Source organism: Tubulanus polymorphus, chromosome 6 (genome assembly GCF_964204645.1).
Source record: "Tubulanus polymorphus chromosome 6, tnTubPoly1.2, whole genome shotgun sequence".
Taxonomy (NCBI): domain Eukaryota; kingdom Metazoa; phylum Nemertea; class Palaeonemertea; order Tubulaniformes; family Tubulanidae; genus Tubulanus; species Tubulanus polymorphus.
Genome location: NC_134030.1, coordinates 5136244 through 5157585, shown reverse-complemented (window position 1 = coordinate 5157585; position 21342 = coordinate 5136244). Strand labels below are relative to the sequence as shown.

Here is a 21342-nt window from a genome sequence, read left to right as displayed (position 1 = left end):
GCAATATAGCAGAATTTGAGGAAGTACCTAAATTTTTTTTAAACCTCTGATCCTAACTGAAACGTTTTCGTGGTGTATAACTGCTTTCAAAAGGTAGGATTTATATTTGTTATTAATTTCATGATAGTTTCGTTAGTGTAGAATATCGTCGAAATTGAGAAATCATCACCTAACTCGTAAAATCTTTAGTCTGTTTCAATTCGTTCGACGTAATCTTAAGAAGAAATGCCATGCTGCCGTTATTACTCTGTAAATGAACTGAATGTAACAAGCTTTTGGACTTGAATTTAATAAGCTACTGTAGTGGAACTAGGTTATGTGTATAGTCAACTTATATTTAAGATTTAAAATTTCAGCTGCGAAAATTCGACTAAGAAACACTGAGTCAGTAGAATGGCCGATGATGACTTGGATGGCGGAGTCTTATTGCTGAACTTCCGAGGTCTCTCAGTACTCCCGGCTTACTTAACTAAAACCCGTAATTATGGGAACATCAAGCGGCTTTACTTAAAACGTAACCTATTGACAAGCCTGCCAGCAAATATATCAAATCTATGCAATCTCGTTGAACTTTACATTTGCGATAATGATTTGAGCTCGTTGCCGGACGCGATCGGGGATTTGAAATGTTTAGTTTCGTTGAACGTAGATTCGAACAAACTCGAAAAGCTTCCCGATTCGATCGATGGGCTAACAGCGCTACGAACGTTATCGCTGGCGAGAAATAAGTTCCGGTTCGTACCGTCAAAGATATGGCAATTACCGAATCTACGCGTTCTAGATCTGACCGGCAACGATTTGCGGCGAATTTCTTTGAACATTTCGCATACCGGTAACGCTCCTGTCAAACGACCTCTAGAACGTTTAGTCCTAGATCGAAATCGTCTAGAAGTGCTTCCTCGGCAGATTTGCGCGCTCGATTCGTTGCAGGAAATTTCTGCGGTTGGAAACTGTTTGCGCTGTATTCCACTCGATTTGGGCTACTTAAAGAATCTCGGCTCGGTACTGGTCGACGGGAATCGCACTTTAAACGTTGTTCCCATCAGTTTAACCGCGCAAAAACTCGGAATAAACGGCTGCGCTAGAACGAAAGACTCAACGTGCGACAATTCTATGCCGCATGAATTTTCATCGGTCTTTGTGCCGACAAAAAACGACGACACCGATGAATTAGTTCATCTTCCGGAGGAAATTTTGTGTATTGGAAACAGCACGAATTTCGCAGTCGTGACGTTATTAGAACTTGCTTTACGTAGCGTATTCCTGAATTTTAGATCAGCCGTAAACACCAGATGCCTTCCCCGGAATTTACTAGAAGTATTGTCCGTTCCGACGGCGTCTTGTATTAGCTGCGGAACGCCCATATTTACGATGTGTTTTCCCGTGGTTTTCGGTGGACAACTGCACGATAAATACGGCGTATATAGACTCGGTCTGTGTTGTACGGTGAAGTGTAACCGCCTGTGCCCGATCAGGATCCAAATGCCTCTCGTTTACCCCGTCGATAAATCCTGACACAAGCTCAAATGGCCACCAGGCTCACAGCACAACAAGGTCGTGAGGCCCATCAGGACCGAAGAGAAAATATGTTGTATGGAAATATTTCAGCTAATCTAGATAAATGAAAACAAAACAAAAATATTTTCTTCTGCGAACAATGCGTTTTCGAAACGTTCGGTATCTCCATATTCTTTCCGTTAATAAATTTTACATCTTGTTGTACATCTATTTTCATTCAATTAATAAAAATCTCATCATCAGATTGAACTCTCTTTTAATATTTATAGTTTTCTGGTCTACATGTCATTGTCGTGTATTTTCCCCGTGGCAATATTGGCGCTTGAAAATATATTTCTGTCGATGATCTACCGTTATACGTAGTAAAGAGACCAATTACGCAGTGTCTATAATGGATATTGAGTTGTGACTCTTGAAAAAATAGGAAAGAAAGATAATTGTAAGATCTATATTTGTCGGGTACTTATGGCAAATTATATAGTTATGTTATGAAGAGAGACAAACTCGTCGCCCGTGGCTATTCGCACGAGTTAGTTTCGCTGTTAAGATAATCTAGATGATGTCAGATACAGAGGCGACGCAGAGCTGACTTCTTGTTCCGAAATCATGGATAATGATAACACGACTATTGCCGTCACGTCGACTACAATATCTTACTACGCCGTTAATTCTCCCGCCCATAGATTAATCTTTGGAACCGGACATTACGTTTTATACTTTATCAAAAATGTCCGCGTCATATTCATTTTTCCGCTCGGGTTTGTGTTAAACGTTTTAACTATCATTTTACTGATCAGTTGCAGGAAATGTCAGTCAGTTCGTTACACTTTCCCATATCTCATTACTCTCGCTTTTGCGGATCAAATAGTCGTCCTGGTCGCGCTGAAGGATTTCCCATCTTCACTAAGATCAACTCTACATCAGCTAGGATACTCTAAACAATGTCCTGTAGATTATATGACGCAAGTAAAACATAGCAAATTATGCCCGTCATTTTACTATTTCTATTACTATTTCGAATATGTTCCCAGACGATGGATTCCCTCTTGTTTATTCGGAAAGCTTCTTTATAATCAGTGTATTTTCATTTCAAACTATATTGTACTCGTGATCTCTATGGAGAGATTCGTTTCAATCCGTTTTCCCTTCTTTCACATGAAGTATTTCACGGTCACTCTACGCAGGATTGCAGTAGGTGTTGTTATATTGTGGTCTTATGCTATGAACTTCGATGCCGTGTTTGGTAACACGCGTGTTTATCTCCGTAAGATAATCCGGCACGATCACACATTCCTTCGGTTATCGTGTCGTCAATTTCTTGACTTCGGTGACTGGTACCAGAGATCAACGATGACAGCATTGAAAACGGTTTTCCAAGATATATTTCCTTCTATAGCGATTGTAATAGTATCAGTGTTGACTGCTGTTTCACGTGCGAAAAGATCTACTGGTCTCGGAGCAAAAATGGATCGCCATCAGTCTGCGGCTAGTAAAACTCTTCTCGTTGTAGTTATTGTCTTTATTGTACTAGTGTTACCAAATTCTGGCATTAAATCTGTGTACGAAGCTATGAATATGGAACCTTCATTTCTGAAATACATGTACTACAACAGCACAACCTTGTTGAACGACAACACCACGCCTTTACCTTTATATCTTACTGATGTGTGGTTTCAATTAGAAATAGTATCTATGACGCTGCGGTATTCGGTGTTTTGCGTTAACTTTTTCATATACATAGGGACACTAAGCGTTTTCAGGAGGCGATTCGTAACATTTTTTGCCGGATGCTGTATTTGTATTAAAGCAAAAACAAACAAAACAAAATCTCGGTGATTTCCATGATACGGAGGAGCCATGAAGTGCCTGCCTTTCGCTACTCGCTTTGGGGTGCTTTTGATACAATGCTGAAATTTAAGACAACGGCCTCATATTCCATTTGGTGAAAATATTCAAATTAACAATACCAAAAAATAGATGATTTAGTGAAAATTCTGAATAGTATATTTCAGCAGTATTATTATGTGGCATTTTTCTAAATCTCATTTAACGTGTGCTACGCCATACATGGACAACACCGACGCCTCAGAAATCGTTTGTGAAAGATACCGCGATGGACAGATATATATCCCTGACTTTCTGACTGACATAGTTCACTGACAAAGTTCATCTTGGTTAAATGATATATAAACTGTGTCATGACATGTATGTGATAAACTGTGGCAAACTAAATGTATGTGGCAAACTTAATATATAATTTTAGGTGTGTAGCAAAAATAAAGTTAATTTTTGGAGAGCAAATTATAAGTATACTGGAGCGTTTTAGGCTATTTTCGTCAAGATAAGGGTCTTAAGATAAGGGTTTGTACGAAGCTTGAGAAATTTAGTTATATACACATTCAACTCGGGATTACTAGCTTTGACACTATTGAGGTGAATAATTAGAATGAATCCAACCGGACAACTTTACTCAGATAATAACGATTTTCAAAAAAAATGGGCTGCTGATATTTTGTCATCGATTAAGTTTCGTCAAAATGGTTACAGGAATGTATTGGATATAGGCTGCGGTAGCGGAGAGGTCACTAATACAATACTAAATGAAATCAACAATGTTGAAAATTTCGTTGCTTTTGATAAGGTAAATATAGAAACACCATAAGGCTTGATGATGATTTGACGCTTTAAATACTTATTTTTGCTTATTTCATTTCAGAATGAATCAATGGTTGAATTTGCTCGATTGAAATATCCAAATCCTAAGATTGAATACTTAGTCGCTGACGTGACCAAACCTGATTCATTCAGGCCGGAATGGCGACACAAATTCGACTTGATAACTTCGTTTCTAGCCCTCAACTGGACCCCAAGTCAATATTCAAATTTAGAAAATATGAAATCCCTGCTTTCCCCGAATGGTGAAATAATTCTGTTGATTTCTACATCAGCCGAATCCATCGTCAGTATGTTTGAATTAGTAACAAAGTTGGAAAAATGGGCTCCTTATTTTCAGGTAGTTATAATAAAGATATTCGGTAGTTCTACAACTGTTTTGGGTTGGAAATTGGTTCTAGTACAGAAATAATTAACAGAAATGTACATCATGTTTTATGATAGGAATTTCACCCAGAATGGATAGAACAGCCGGGTTTTGATGAATACAGTGAATGGAGATATCCTGATGAAGTCGTCGGTTATCGGCGAATGGCTGAATCATTAGGGTTTTCTGTGAAAGACTGTATGATCAGTTCAATTGATTATACCTTTCCTGATCTGCAAGCTGCAAAAGGTAAGATACGTCGTGAAATTTACCTTAAATTATTTTTCTCGCTATTAAACGTTTTTTGGAATGAAAATGTTTTTATTTTCTAGGAGGCTTCAGGGTGATTATACCTCATACAGAACGAATTGCTGAGACAGAAATATCTGAATTCATAGACGATGCGTTTGATGTCTATATGGAAAGGTTTCCACTAGGTGTAGATGGAAAATTTAATTTCAATGTCAACGCAATTCTAGTACATTTGCGAAACGACTTAAATGCTTAATCGCTGTGGTCACGTGTATATCAAAATCGCTGTCATTCTACTACCTCTCCATGTATTGAAAATTCGGAATATAAACGTTTCTTATAGTAATAAGATATGATTTTAATTGCCATAACAATGAACAACGGCAAATGAGTCATCGTGATTAAAAAAAAACGTTTGCTACAGATCGACGTGAAAATATTTTGATTGAATGCTGAAGGACAATAAAAACCTTCTGTGTACGCATATAAGCCGGTTTACGTTCGTGTTTCTTCTCGTCAATACAAATGATTTTTATCGTATCGTCATCGTCGGTACCATCCCGTCGCACAGCCCGACATGAGCTAACCCTAGCACTTCGAATAATCGAAGTCCCGCAATTTTAAGTTTAAATGAAATAATTTATTGAAACGAAACCACAACGTTTCTACTGTTGACTAACAGCCATCATCAGGTGGAATGCCTCATCATCTCTCTCTCTCTCTACTGTAAACACATCTGAACCAACTAACAGCTTTCATTACAATCGAAAAAAACACGTAAAAACAAAAATCAAAATTACGCTTTTAGAGTTTAATAAATGATAACAATCTTCTTGTACGAATTTGATATTAGTGGTTTTATCAGTATTCCAAATACAAATATTTGGCTCATGGAAGTTAAAGCCTATTTCTAAGATAATGGTGTCGCTGGTGTATTGTGAGGAATCGACGACTCCCGCTATTAGTACGAACTGTCGATATACACGGTCGCGCGCATTAGCAAATTAGAATGAATCCAACAGGGCAAATTTACGCAGACAATAATGATTTACAAAAAAAATGGGCTGCTGATATTTTGTCATCGATTGAGTTTCGTCAAAATGGTTACAGGAATGTATTGGATATAGGCTGCGGTAGCGGAGAGGTCACTAATACAATACTAAATGAAATCAACGATGTTGAAAATGTAATCGCTTTTGATAAGGTAAATATAGAAAATCCACGAGGGTTTATTCTAAATTTTTGATTATGAATACCTTTAATTGGTGTAATCTTATTTCAGAATGAATCAATGATTGAATTTGCTCGATTGAAATATCCAAATCCTAAAATTGAATACTTAGTCGCTGACGTGATCAAACCTGATTCATTCAGGCCGGAATGGCGACAGGAATTTGATTTGATAACTTCTTTTTTTGTTCTTCACTGGACCCCGAATCAATATTCAAATTTAGAGAATATAAAATCTCTGCTTTCACCAAATGGTGAAATAGTTTTCGTGTTGATTACATCAGGAGACATCGGCAGTATATCTGAAGTAACAAAATCGGAGAAATGGTCTCCTTATTTTCAAGTAAGTTGTCCTATACGTGTACGTACATTCAGATGTGAAAGGAAATTGTACTGGATTTAAAATCAGTCATGTTCAAATTGGTTTAGGTTCTCCAGTTATGTCTCGAGATAATTGTTATTAACCATTCTATAGGGATATACACCGGAATGGTCTTTGGAGCCGGGTTTTGAGGAATACACGGAATGGAGATATCCTGATGCGGTCACTGGCTATCAACGAATGGCTGAATCATTAGGGTTTACTGTCAAACAGTGCACACGCACTTATATCGACTACACGCATACTGATCTTCAGTCTGCTAAAGGTGAATAAGTCATGAACCAGGCCATTTAGATTATTTTGTCATCTAATGAAACAGGGCATTCAATGCGTTGTGTATTTTTTCTAGGGTCCTCCAGAGCGGTTCTACCTCATCTAGAACGAATTCCCGAATTAAAAATCTCTGAATTCATGGATGATGCGTTCGATCTTTACTTGGAAAAGTTTCCTCCGGATAAAAATGGGAAAATACACAATACAGGCTACGCGAATATCATTCATTTACAAAACAAGGTAAATGCGAGATGACTACCATTTCATATCAAATATCGCTGTCATTTTATTCTCGCACATCACTCAGTAAGGTGACATTGAATGAAATAAATCGAATTTTCTTTCCCACATGTAGAGTTTCTGATCGGTATATATTTCTTTATTTTCAACAAGAGAGAACCACACTGAGCCGACGTGTTAAAACGTATGCTACATATCGACAGTCAATGTGTAAACATGCATTTTGTGAATATTGAATGGGACAATTATGTATTTTAATTATGTATTGCTTACGCGTCAATGGGAACGATCTAGAAAGCAGATTTTGTATTAGTGTTTTTATGACTGTTTGGTTTTTATTGTTCGATTGAAAAATCCAAATCCTAAAATTGCATTCTTAGTCGCTGACGAGATCAAACCTGATTCATTTAGACCGGAATGGCGACAAAAATTCGACTTGATAGCCTCCTTTTTGTCCTTAATTGGGCCCAAATCATTCAAATTTAGAGAATGTAAAATTTCTACTTTCACCGAATGGTGAAATCATTTCCGTGTTGATTACATCAAGGGACATCAGCAGTATATCTGAAGTAACTATAACTGAAGTCGGAAAATGTTCTGGAATGGAATGTGAGTGAATGAAGATATCCAGATGCAGAGTGAATGGAGATGTTTCGTTAAAAGACTATATTTGAATAACTCAGTCCATATTTTGAAGAATGATCGATTTATATTTCATTAATAATTATGAGCACATAGTTTCGGACACCATATTCAATCAAATAATAAGCTTTTCTATACAAATATAAGAAGATATATTAATGCCTTTTGTTGAACTACATCAATAATAGTTCCACGCACAAATCTGTCAGCAACTTGACCATTCATTTCCTATAAAAATGTTTAATACAATCGAACATTGCATTTGAGATACGCCCGTCTAAAATTACAGCCTGACCTAATTCATTATCTCAAAACTATCGAAGTAAATCGCTGGCCATTCAACGAGCCTATTCATTCAATCGAATATAAAAATCATTTAATTAATCCTCTAAAACTGTTGTCATTCAAACGAAAAACGAACGTAACATTCAACCATCGATATCATTATCAAACAATTCATAAATTATGCAACAAAAAGGAAAACATTCGCGCCTCTAGTCTTACAATAGTATTAATTATTCGCCTCATTCAACTGACTATCAAACACTTTGTACAGAAATCAATTTGTTCATCATCAAACATAAACACACTGAAAGCACGAGACCTCACTACCCTGGCTTAGTAGATTCCTAAAATGACAAAGTCGCTCTTCTTACAAACTACTTTGAAGCTGGTTTTCTATTTAAGCTTTATTGGTGGGTAAGATTGACATTGCATTCAGGGTAAGCAGTTCTCTTAAAAAGATTTACACGCCGCTGAGTCGACTTAAAGATAAGCAACGCTTTTTATCATCATTTTTTTCGACATCGTTTTTAAAACACTGATTAAAATGCCCCTAAACGATTATTCGGTAGGACTAGAAACACGAAAATACTCGGAAGCGGCGCCATCTAGCGTGCGCGAATCACATTAAACTACACTGCGCAGCGGCACCGTCCGGAAGGGTCGGCATTCCGTTGGCGTCGAACTGTAACCCGGGAGCCATTTCGCCGACGATTTCCGCCGGCGGTTGTCCGCATTCCTGCATCTGTTGCATGAGATCTAGAATACGCTCGAATCGCTCTCGTTTGCTCTCGTCGGTGTCAGCTTCCGTTTCGGCATCAAATTCATCGCAAATACGTTTCATCAGTTGGAATTGTTTGTTATAGTTATCATATTCACTCGCGTCGATTTTCGCTTTGTTCACCGAAAGCCAATCCGGATACTGTAATAACATCGAAACGGTGACAAATATTAGATAAGACATTTAGATGGAATTGGTTCAATCTGATCTAATCTAATCAGTCTATTGTATAAAAGCTATTCATATGTATTACAGTCAACTCCGCCCCCCCCCCAATAAACAGCCACCCCCGCCTACTGCCAGTTTTTCTCAGTGTACGTCTAAATACAAATACATAGTAAAACATCCTGGCCGATATACCGCCAAAATCGTTCTGCATCGATGTGGGCGGTATATCGGGGGTTGACTGTCTATCTCTTACTGTCATCTCTGTCGTCGGAAGTAATGTCCAAGCTACTCTACTCAGTGCTCAGCAGTCATCTATCTAGCCAAGTACTAATTTGCTCCTTGACAGGGAGGGAATAAGATAAGGTGGCTACTTTTACGCCACTTTAATTCAACGTATAACCGACCAATTTTGAATTTCAACCAGTTGCTTACCTTTTCGGAGATCTCCTTCAGTGACGGGTACAGCACTTCCTTCGAGAGTAAACTCTTCATCATCTGTTGCATGAGTGGAATGAAAGCAGGTTCACCCTCACCCGGTGTGTTCAACTCCGGACCGAGACCTAAACTCGACATAGCTTTCATGATGTCATCTTCACTTATTTCTCCCTGCAACAAATGAAACAACCTCTGATGAATGATACAAGCAGCCCCGACAAGGATGTTTGTGGTGGATAAGATATGAATGGAATTACTGGCATAAAATCCCAATCATTTAACAGTGATACAAGAATTTGGAAATTAAAACGCCCCCACTAAAGAAATCTCAAAGTATGATTGATCCCTGGATGAATTCTGGAACAAATTAGTTTTGTTTCTACCTCCTGTAAGCCTTGTGCATTCTTAGCCATGCTACCAACAGTCGCCTGAAGTGCATCGACAAAATTCTGTTGCGATTCTTCACCATCACCTACACACGGATAAACCAAATAAATAATACAGATTTCACTCACTTTGAGATGGATAGTTACAGGCCTACGTGAAGAGTTATTTGATGACGAATAAAGACAGGGGTCGGTTGCATAGTCACGGCTCAGACTTAAGACAAGTCTAAGACCAACTTAGTTCTATAGCCAATCTAACAACTTAAGACTGGTCTTAAGATTTAAGACCACTTTTTGACTTAAGTCATGACTGTGCAACTGGGCCCAGAGTTTGACTGATTTTCTGAATACGTTACCAATGTGACCGGCCGCTTTAGACAATTGTTCGAATTGCTGCATCATATTCGGATCTTCGGAGAGTAAAGACTTCATCGCTTCTTCGAAATGTTTCGTCGCTTCATCAGCGAGTCCGGACGCGAATATATCGTTAAACATCGTCTCCTGATCGGCTGAAACAGCACCGGCTCCACCCTCAGTAGGGGATGATTGCATCTATCGCAGAGAAACATTGTTAAAATAACTATTAGTAAGTATATTGCTGACGCTGCAGTAAAAATATATAATCATCATTAGATTTTGCTTCTTATTTCAGTCATTATTTCTGGTTTGTTATATCTGAATTCAGTTAATTGCCACTTCAACTTATCGACTTATATAAGTCATATATAGGGCCTATATAATCAGCTTATCATGTTAAAAATGATTGATTCAGATTCTCTGTCGGTGCAGATTTTGTCAGAAAAAGAGAGCTGGGCTACTAACTTCACCAGAGGCCGACGCATCATCAACCGAACTAGATGTAACTGGTCTGTCAAAGTCTGCTAATGCACCTTAAAATATAAAAAGAATTAAGTAACTCGTATCAAATCGCTTTAGTACTTTGATTACACTGGGACATCGCACAAATTGAGTCACCTTCAGTTAAAGCACTGAGGTGCGCGACTTAAAAAATTCAAGGAAAGTGTGGAGAAGAGTTAGAGAAAATAGCAGCGTAGAGCGGGATTCGAACCCGTACCAGCAGATTGCTAGACTAATGACTTTCCACCAGACCACCAAGCTCACTGCAAACCAGCTGTAAGTTACTACATACAACCTCATCTTACCCTAACACTAGCCCTATCCTATCCAAAGGCCGGCAAGGCCCCTAAACCTCACCCTACCCCTATTGAAACCCAATAGGCAATGCCTATGTTGATTTTAGTGTTATATTTCATTAGTATATCTTATCATATATAGCCATTGGCAAAGTAGCGTTAACTAAAATCTCGCTGCATTGGCAAAATAATATCCACTGACCACTTCCTTCAAAAAAATCAAATTGAAAGGAAACTTTTTAGATTAGATAGTTAAGTTAGCATGGTTTACATAGCTACTACTACTGTTAAATAATGAGCGTGGCAATACTCACTGTCCAATAATTCGTTTAACTCATCGTCATCGTCGACTAAATCTTTCCTCGTTAAAATGTCAGGTTTGTGGCTTTCCGGTTTTGGGGAATTACTCGCCGCCGAAGCTTCCAACGACGTCTTACTCTTCTTGGCTTCTTCACCTTCCATTTTGTAAATTCAAGTAACTATATTGATGATTGACAGTATAGTGGCGCCGCCTTGGTTGAGTCTAAAAAGCGGTTTCAACCTCGAACTTCGAACAAACCGGTAACAAGTCTACCCGTGGTTTGGAATGCCACAAATAAGTAGCGCAGCTTATCGGTGACTACTCCATCGGCTCTTCAACCATATTAAGAAATTGTTTCTCAGTAAATTGAAACCAACGCGCAACAGTTGCACAAATACAAATTTTGAAATTTTCCTCCGGGCATCATGATTGATGTCATCATGCTGCCGGTCCTGTTTCCATTCAGGGTCCCTCATAACCGTAAGTTGCGTTCTTTCAAAGCATTGTTAAAAATCAATCCCTGCGAAGACTCGGTGTTCACTATACCGGTGATCATAGGGATAAATTCTTTTTTTTTCAATAGCATTAGCATTTAGATTTGAAAAGATAGATTCCGATTGTTACCGGCGTACAACCCGAAGTGTGCATTTTTAATCCTGAATGCATTTCAAATGGTTGTCCTGATTGATGTCACTGGTGGATATCAATACTGTGATTTCATGCTACTGTAGAATGGTTTAGTAACATTTAATAAATTACAAAGCCACCAGTGACATTAAGACAGTTTTTGGCTTTGTCTTGTTGGTTGGTATGGTGAATAAAGCGAGGGGAATATATAGAAGTTTCTCGTCGTTGGTTATTTCTACATGGAAATTGCTTCTCGTCTATCGGCGCTTATTTCGAACCGTAACAGAAACAGTAACAGAAATGGGGCTCGTCCGGAAAGATGAGAAATTAGCGACGAATTGCTCCACGGACCAGCCTTTACTCCGGAGCTGAGTGCACGTTTCGTAGGTTTAGGGTACTGTGTTAGTCCTTTGCTCCGACCCTTTCCAGGGCCCCGTTAAGTCTAGTGAATTTATTGTTGCGAAAATTGGGCCACCGAAACTGCGGATCTTGAGAATTTCGTATGTCTCCGGGTTTCGCAACCGTTGTTAAGAAACTGGTCAGTACTTGTTTGCTCAGCCACGTTAACTTTCTGTGAAATTATTGTTGCGAAAATGACCACCGAAAAAAGGATTCGTTTTTGGAAAATCCCGGTTGAGAATCGTTCGAGAGTCTTTTAAAGACTGATTTGCAAGTGTTGTCTAGTCGTTATGAATTTGAAAAAAAAACGTATTGACTAAGATAAATATTCTTAGAATAGTGTAATGGAATCGTTTACTGATATTTTTGAGATGTGTTACAACTCACTGTAAAAAGTGTGTTACGTACCAAAAGTGTGCATTTAAATTCAGTATTGCATAATATCAAAAATACATATGCATTTTTGGTATAATGCGTTTCCATTGATTTTTCCGATTTCACTGGTAAAAATGCCAGCAGTAACATTGGGCAGTTTTTGGATAGGTCTTGTTGCCAGTATGGTGGAATAGACTGAATGTATCTATAGTGGAAGTTACGTCGTCGCTTCTCGTCTATCGGTTATTTTTGACCGTGACACCGATGCAAATAGAACTAATTTAAGTAGTTGATATCAAAAGGGTAGATGCAGATAGATTTGTTGTTGTGTTTCTTTCTTATTTATTTACAAAAAGCCATCTTTTCTTTTATTAGTTGGAGCATAGATCCTAGAACCTAGAGATCATCATGTTGGAGTCTGCCTCTAAGTCAGGACCCTGGGCCCAGTTGTGACTTAAGTTCAAGTGGTCTTAAGACTTTTTCAGGACGACAGATGAAGGCCCCATTGCAGGAGGAGCCCTTACCGAACTCGCCCGATGTCCGCTATAAGCTTACAGTCCGCAAACCGTCTTTTCCGTAGTGGCGCTGCCTAAATTCGGTTGATGATGTGGAGAACGTCGGATTTTCAAAAAATCGACTAAATGCATAAAACTTGATAAATATTCGCCTATTTTTCATCAAAAACCTTCATTTAGATCATTATTAATCATTGAAATGGATGCAAAATCAAGGTAACTCCGGTATTGTGTAAAGGTTCTCAAAGTCAAGGTGTCACAAACGTTTACCGTGACATCTTGAACAATCAATTAAATTCAAATTTTATTTAAAAGTAGAAATAGGAACCCCATCAATCGTCTTATCTCAAAAATCCTTTTAAATAGGAAGCTTCTTACAAAGATTTTACTAAAAAGAAGTGGTCCCAGAAATTCCAATGCCTAGAAAACTGATAACCAATACTTGTATGGTCGTAGTAGTAGTAGTAGTAGTAGACGTCTTAGTAGACTTAGTTACCTACTAATCGTTGGTGGTAAGCTTTTTATAATCGGATGGGCTTATACCAACTTATTGTGGTTTATGAAAATATCCGATCGTGAAACTAAACCACAGACAGGTTACTAATTACAGACGTCTCAACTGCAGTTTTGAATGATAGGTAGTGTCAATGAACAATATTTTGTCAATGAATGGCATGAAGCATTATTGCTGTTAACCCAATTTTGCCAATGGTCCATTCTGATTGGCTAATTGTACTGACTGTGGAATTTAAGGAAAGTGTGGAGTCAGAATTCGGGAAAACAGCAGTAGGCCTATTCAAACCTAGACCTACCCACTAGTCTAGACTACCAAAGTTTGTTTTAAAACCCCACTGAATATTTTAACTACGCAGGGGCGGATTAGGCTGGGAGAAAGGGCGGGGTTGCCCCGCAAAGGGCACTTTATTACACATGGAGGTAGTCTCGCCAACCTCATCCCCACATGGCCTTGTAGGGGGGTCTGGTTCCTCCCCCAGAAAATGTAGGTACATTTTTATACAATTTTATTGCATATTACCGTAATACAGCTTTAAGAAGTACTATGGACTTTTGTCATAGGTCAATGTCGGATGGAATTTTTCGAACACCCCAAACCCCCCTCTGGGTCCATTGCTACAAAGTAGCTCTTAACCTAAACCAATCCCTAGCTGTAAAAAGGACCCTAACCCTTCGGATCCTCTAGACCCTAACCATACCAAAGCCCTATCCCTTAACCTAATAAGCATAGAATAATTTTATTGAATATTTTTATCAAAAGTAGTATATCTTTAGGCCTATACCATTGGTAAAATAGCGTTTACACGAGTAATGCAGTACTGGCAAAATACCCACTTCCTTTTATTTATTGCCTTTCCATTTCTTCATTCATTTTTTGTGAAATTTTTATTTTACAGGAACCCTTTTTACGAAGAACCATTACAAAAAGCATTTTATTACCCATCACCAGAGAGAAATATTTCTAAAAAGGAGAAAAGGGTAATGAATTAATAGTCATTATAGGATATCATGACTAAAAGGGGTCATTTTGAAAAGAGCTATATGTACTGAAAACCAAAAATGAGTTTTCTTGTTGACTCGGTGCTTGAAAAAGTCAGTAGTTCGATATACAAACACTGTTCGAAGAAATGCCGACACTTTTTTCATAAATATTTCAGACGTTTTTAAGTAGCCCCGAACATTCTTCACCAGTCATTCAGAAAATGGAGCTACAAAAGAAAAACAGCCCTGAAACGGAAGAGTTTTTAACTGGTAGTAATCAGTATCGAGTGAACACTGTTTCCAGTCCCGGAGATGATGCAGTTTCGGCAAAATTAGATGAGTCTTGGCCGACTAGCGAAAGACCATCTACCATCGGGTAAGAAATAGAAATGAAGATCAAAAAGTAAAATGAAGGAGGTTCCATTCATCAAAGTATTAAATTTCTTTTCATATATTTTTTTCAAGTTTTGCATATATATTCCAGAAGGTGGACATTGTAGATTTTGTGAAGAACCATTCGAATGATTTTTGGAAAGAAGTTCTACATGATTGTGTTTATATCTCTTATTATGAGCTGTGGTCATTACCTTATTCTAATTATATATTTATTTTTCTGTGCAGTATCCCCGGCGATGTCGTCAGTCCAGTCAGCTCCGACATTCAGTGGCCGTTCCTTGATTACATTCCTCAGAAACAGACTAAAGAACAATCGACCAAAGAGTCTCAATCAACGCTTGAAAAGTAGGACAATTATCAATTTTTTTTATCCCTCGACCCACTTAAGAGTACTAGCTTTTATCCAAAGACATTATTAGTAGGTCCAGGGTGTCGAAGCCCGAGACGAACAGTTATAAACATAGATTGGCAGACCAGTAACCAATAGCTTACACCACCCAGCACATCTCATATTGTCGAGACTTTACGGCGTGTTTGTATTTCTTTTTCATTGGTGTGTTCAGGTATATCAGCCGTTTTCGCTATGGACAACCAACCAGTCGCGAAGAACGCCAAAAACCTGATGAAAAGAAAGACTTCTGGTGGTTGAAGCCTGCTCCAGTCCCGGAGCGTAGTTCTACTCCGATTGATGATAGTTCTCCAAGCGATAAAACTAAACACCAATCATCACGTATACTGTTAGCTCCGTACAATGATAAATTCCCAGTAAGATTGAAGTCTATTTAGTCATCAAAATCTATTTCTGGCAATATTTACATTCTGTTTGTTTTTATTCATCAGTAAGATGTTCTATTTATGTTTTGTAGATTCAGAGTAAGGATCGATTGCCAATGTCTCCAATTGATGAAGAAACAAGAAAACTCCAAACATTGGCGGATAACCTCATTGAAGTTAGGTGAGTAATCATTGGTATATATTCCATATTCAAAAATGGTCAGATATAATGAAAATATATGGAAGGATTTACCTTTTATCTTATCAAGTTAATTCACTTTCTCAATCAGACAAATCGATGTTCTTTAATCAATTTGAATTGCAAACGTTCTTTATGTTATTGCAGTGAGTCGGCGTTAAGTTCAGGACCGATTGTTAGTACAGATGGCTTAGGAAGTACATCACCTAGTAGTGCTGGTGGCGGTTCAGTTGATGAGGCTCCTTATCGTCCAGAATTCACTAAAATATTACCTCCAAAAGTTAAAGCCGGTAAAGAAATGGTAGCGCGTTAAATTTTGTCGTTTCAAAAGAAACATGAATTGTATGAATGCAACTTCGATTTCAGACAAAGAAAATGTTGCAAATAAATTGAGTTCGTCTTCAATGAAAAGTTTTCTCCAAGGAAAATATCCCGATCTATTAAAACGAAGCGCAGCCATCGAGAGAAAACCGCACGATGACATCTTACAGCAATGGCGCATGCGACGTCGACTGGAAATCGCTCGGCAAACTCCTCCCACACACAACCAACTGTCATTCAAACCACTGATGGTAAAGTATAGAATTTCATTTAGTACTCTGTGAAAGAATGAAGATTTTAGAAAGTTATTTCAGTTAATAACCATGACAAAAGAATAATATAGTGGCACATATCAGCAGGGAAAATCAGGAGTTCTGACTAATTACTTGAAAGACATGGAATTGAGGTTTTTGGTGTCTTGTTGTTCTTTCTGCTGACAAAAGTAACAAAGGGGAAAACAGTCCCCACTGAGGATATCTTATAATTTGATCAGGGAATTTTTTGGTCAAGGGTCATGGAAATATTGATATCAGAACATTTTGGATTCTCTGATCTGAAACTCCACTTAATTGTGCTCTTAATGATTTTGGATATTTTTCCACTTCAGGTTCCAGATCCTATGTTACTTACTCCTAAATCAGTCGGTTTAGACAATGGCAGCAGTCCAGCTTTGAAATCAGTTCCGGCCAATTCAGATTTCCCTCCTCCATCTGAACATTCCGAGCCACAACCAAGCACCAGCACACACGCTAAAAAAACTGAAAAATACACTCCGCAAATAGCAAGTCCAACTTTGACACGAAAACCTGGTGATCAGGTGGAGCCTCATTTACATTTATTGTGCGATCTAGTTCCATGTCCACATCAACAGAACATAGCACCCAGAATCAAGGAGAAATCCGTAGAACAGTCGCAGCCAAAGCAGGAAGAGGATACTCAAAAAATGCACGAAACTGATTCAAATTCAGCGTTGGCTGAACTGGATAAGAATACTGATGCAGCATGCGATTCAAGGCAAGGACTGCAAATACAGCTGCCACAGGAACAAACGCAACCAGGGGAAGCAGTGGAGTTAACGGCTTCCCCGAGGGAGAACTTACTGAATTATATGGAATCAAACCGTGACAATATTCATCCTGAATTGTGTAAACTATTCCTGTCTATTGTTCGGAAAGATGCGAAGCACTCGGGTAATTATTAATCCTTTAAGGAAACGACTTTCAAGATGTAATATATTTTCAAGATGTAGTATATTTTCAGTCTTGATGAATATCATTAAGCGAAACTTGACAATATGAATTTAAACAACCATCTTCAGGGTTCTTGAAATGACAATCATAGTTACAATGATAGGGGGTTATTATTTTATACCAGGAAGCTCTCTTAAAGAGATATTAACAGATTGATAAAAATCAGTTTCTCCTTTTTCAATGTTCTCCACAGTTGAAACTTTTCTCAGTTTTTCCTATCCTCTGTTGATCCTCTTAGATTTACATCGTGGGTTGCTGTTAATAACGGTGATGTTGATTTTTAATGGGGTTTTCAACACACAACAGTAGTACAAAATCATTAATTGTGAACCGTTGAACTGTTTCAGATGAGGCGGACAAAAATCCACCAGCTGAACAAAAACCCGAAAAATTGAAACACAAAATGAAAGCAACGACGCAGCAGAAATTACGCATTTCCGAATCGGTGGAAGATGAATCGACGACGGACGATCAGAAATCTGACTCCGATTTGAAACGGATGTCCGTACGACGAAAGGATCGTAAAAAATCGCGCAAAATGCCAGTAACCATGCCGACTAGAAAGACTGAAACAGTTAAACAAACAATTGGACAGGTGATTTAAAAACTGCTGGTTTCTAGATTGTGTCATATAGAGTAGACGCCTCTTAACTCGAATTATCACTTAACTTATTATTCAACTCTAACACTCTTGAAACCATTGCAGCAGAATGTGAATTGATGTCTTTGTCATTGTCTCAAACAAAGATCATTGGTCCTAAGGCTAATGGATTTGAGTTATGAGGGGTCTACTCAGTTTGGGCAGAGACCTAAAAAACTCAGGGAATCAGAAAAATCTCGACAAAAATCAGGGAAAATTCAAGAAATTTGACATTTATTGCAAAAAAAAACCTGGAAAACTCAGGGAATTTGGATTGGCCGCTTGATTGACAAAAAATGAATAAATTGTAACATTTTAAAGTGAGAAATTCCTCAATTTTTAGTTATAACATGATTCAAAGAATCTGTGAATTGATGGAAAGTGGCCACCTGCTAATGTACAAAATATCAGTATGGTAATTTTATAACAAGAAACTTGATCACTTTAATCTCACGCAGGTCGTCTCTGATCGGTTGTTTTCATTTTCGGAGGATGAAACAATGGAACTGCATGAGTCTACTGAAAAACCTGCGTCTGACCGTGAAACCAAGGATTCGATATCGCCAGAAACATCAACAGAACATCAGCGAGTAGTTGAGCCCGATTCATCGGGAGATGAATTCACTAATGACTCCATGTTACAACTGCTGCGTCAACAAAGATCGACTTACGAACAAAAACTGAGGTATTTATTCAACAAAAAAGTTCGTCTAATTTCAAGTCACTTAACGAATTCAAAAGTGTGCTAGCTAGAAAATCTGTTTTCATTTGAACCATTAGTTCAAACCAATTTTCTTACATGAATCACAAATTCGATTTGTTTTATTCATGATTCACTGTTAAATCAAGTTGCGTTTTATTCATTTTTTGTCCAGGTTGATCGACACGTTTTTGAATAATGCATCCTGCAAATGACATGAACTAAGGCACTGATTAGACATCGCGTGACCTACAGTAGTTTCAGCTGGACTGAGGCTAAAGCCACATGTGGAGCCACATAACATATTTCTACTCGATAATTCTATAAATTCATTGTATTCACGTGTAGTTCTAAATTATATGTAATTCTCAGCTGGCCTGACGATGATCAGTATGACTGAATAAATTTAGTTATACAAAGTTATCAATAAGATAGATGAATTATTATTAGTTATTGGTTGGTAATTAACTTTTCCAAGGAAGTCAGAAACAGGAGACCTAAGACTTTGACCTGGGCTGAGCTTTTTAACAAATTTGTATCGGGTTCAAGATAAATGAGAATAGAAGGTGTATTCAAGACGAGTTTTTGAAAGGGTGAAATCTGCAATGACGTACTCCTTTGGGACGTTGTTGGCCGTAAATCTTGATGAATCTTTAAACCTATCCACTTGAGATAATTGGCTAAATATCGGGTGCGTTAATCTTTCTGGTATTGTAAACAATATCTTCTGCTTAAGCGCGCTTACCGCTCGTCGCCCTACGCTCAATTTAATGAACCGTATCCCCAGTGACATCTGATCGACAGATAACCAACCTCCGCCACTTCTGTTCTATTCTGGCGAACTGAAGTACGCCACTACTTCGTATTTCTGAAATAAGCTTCAATTCTCTGAATGGCAGTAAAATTTTGCCACTTATGATGTATTTTTTCAATGTTTTTATCTTCGTGTCAATATCATAATATTCCTTCATTGGGTCCCTAGAACTGGTTGTGCTTTAGATATCTCATTTACACCATGAGGTGCTGCCGCTATATTTATCGATAGCGGATTTTTCATACACTAATATGAACCGACTCTGGCAATTAATTTCTTGCGCGGTCCGTTGACTGCCAGAGTCGGATCATGTTCGTGTATGAAAAATCCGCTAACGATGAGCATAGCGGCAGCACCTCATGGTGTAAAGAGGCAGGCCGTTGGATAATCAACGGGGTGATCAATGAGGTCATGATCGGAATCAATGAGGTTGGGTATTTGTCGATCAGATGCCCACCCTTTTTTGCAGTCGACTGCAACACGACTGGAAGAGACATCGCGTTGCAAAGGAACGTATGTGCGACTCGTTGCAACCGTTCAACGGCTCAGACGAAACAGAGACTCCGGTCGTTGCCAGAGACCTAAAATCTGACGAACGGCGTTTACTTTTCGGCTGTTTCCCTACAGTCGGCATCGTATGGAATGCGTTAGGTTTTCAAATATTTGGTTATTGTTACAACTTAACTTCAGCGAATGGCTCTGATGATACATCATTCATAGCTCGGTCAAACGCATATTGCTGCTGAGTTTAGTTAATGACCGGTGATGCGCGTGGTTTCATCAGAAAGTCGTCAGATAAGTCGGGGATGTATAATGCCTCGTGCCAGCTGCGTGGCCCCGGATGGCATCATTATCATACAGAGACCTCAAATGAACCGTTAAATTAGCATTTTAATAAAGATTTCAGAATCTGCAAACCAATTACATATGTTTAATGGACTCCGATGTCGTTGTGGATCACACGGCACAAACGGTTCATGTCGGAGGTTCTGAGAGTGAAATGTTTTAATCAACCCGTTAAAATGGTGATTATTTGAACCGAAAAAGAGGACAATGTAAGAAAATATAATTCTAGGAACCATTCAATCGGATTTATAAATATTCTAGCTATCCTCACAGAACATACGATATTCTCAGATTTGGCGGAAATCGCTCAAAGAATGTGAGACTGTTCCACTATGGTTTTTCCTGCATAACAATGGTCACAGATGAGTTGCGACGGGTTTTTAGTGTTCGTCAACGCTCGTAATGGGTTTGTGTCCCTGCCGTGAAAATTAGATAAAACACGTCCAAGCACCGTCATTCCGGTCAAACACATGATAACAGCCGATACAATTTTCACGGCTCCAACCTGGAATGAAAGTTTGAATAACTGTCGTTCATTGCGCCGACCACGCACCGCCTGGTCCCTAGGGGGCGCCTCGGCGGCCGGGAGGCAATATTCACGGTGTCAAGAGGGTCGTTTTAGCGCCTAATGACGGGCTATCATGACTGAACCGTGAGTGGCTCTGTCTTAATAAATACGGCTTTGATGACGGTTCAGATCATGAGCGGGTGGCATGCAAAACTGCGGCTCCAGGGAACAGTAATATAAGAAACGAAGAAAGTTCGGTGTCATGATCGGTGTCGCGTAAATTGACGACCCGCGAGACGTTTAAAAGACGACCGAAAATAATGCTACTTCGTCAAATTGAGGAGCCCTACTCACCTGGGACGACATAAGTGCGTATTATGGTTTCCAGAGGTGAAAC

The 21342-nt window shown here is 38.6% G+C and overlaps 4 protein-coding genes and 1 long non-coding RNA gene across 5 annotated transcripts; 4 read left to right on the top strand and 1 right to left on the bottom strand.

The window, feature by feature from the left end:
* The first annotated feature begins 3 nt into the window (after nt 1-3).
* On the top strand, nt 4-1686 carry LOC141906678 (uncharacterized). The gene is made up of 2 exons (XM_074795960.1): nt 4-93; nt 357-1686. Exon 2 carries the CDS (start codon nt 394-396, stop codon nt 1513-1515), a length of 1122 nt encoding a protein of 373 aa, XP_074652061.1. The 5' UTR covers nt 4-93; nt 357-393; the 3' UTR covers nt 1516-1686.
* A 2034-nt stretch (nt 1687-3720) lies between these two features.
* Nucleotides 3721-4259, top strand: LOC141907882 (uncharacterized). The gene is made up of 3 exons (XR_012619551.1): nt 3721-3751; nt 4066-4159; nt 4235-4259. It is a non-coding gene; the product is annotated as an uncharacterized LOC141907882 (long non-coding RNA).
* A 1512-nt stretch (nt 4260-5771) lies between these two features.
* On the top strand, nt 5772-7121 carry LOC141907348 (juvenile hormone acid O-methyltransferase-like). The gene is made up of 4 exons (XM_074796961.1): nt 5772-6014; nt 6093-6383; nt 6516-6687; nt 6772-7121. The coding sequence occupies exons 1-4, from the start codon at nt 5820-5822 to the stop codon at nt 6948-6950; spliced, it is 837 nt and encodes a 278-aa protein (XP_074653062.1). The 5' UTR covers nt 5772-5819; the 3' UTR covers nt 6951-7121.
* A 520-nt stretch (nt 7122-7641) lies between these two features.
* Nucleotides 7642-11261, bottom strand: LOC141906856 (peroxisomal biogenesis factor 19-like). Its single transcript, XM_074796301.1, has 6 exons — nt 11098-11261; nt 10452-10519; nt 9986-10181; nt 9627-9715; nt 9241-9414; nt 7642-8781 (listed from the first exon to the last, which is right to left on the bottom strand). Exons 1-6 carry the CDS (start codon nt 11243-11245, stop codon nt 8482-8484), a joined length of 975 nt encoding a protein of 324 aa, XP_074652402.1. The 5' UTR covers nt 11246-11261; the 3' UTR covers nt 7642-8481.
* A 1836-nt stretch (nt 11262-13097) lies between these two features.
* Nucleotides 13098-19149, top strand: LOC141907049 (uncharacterized). Its single transcript, XM_074796599.1, has 12 exons — nt 13098-13216; nt 14413-14494; nt 14674-14873; nt 15119-15238; nt 15457-15658; nt 15760-15848; nt 16014-16156; nt 16233-16438; nt 16795-17377; nt 17785-18032; nt 18536-18762; nt 18953-19149. The coding sequence occupies exons 1-12, from the start codon at nt 13200-13202 to the stop codon at nt 18990-18992; spliced, it is 2157 nt and encodes a 718-aa protein (XP_074652700.1). The 5' UTR covers nt 13098-13199; the 3' UTR covers nt 18993-19149.
* Nucleotides 19150-21342: the final 2193 nt, after the last annotated feature.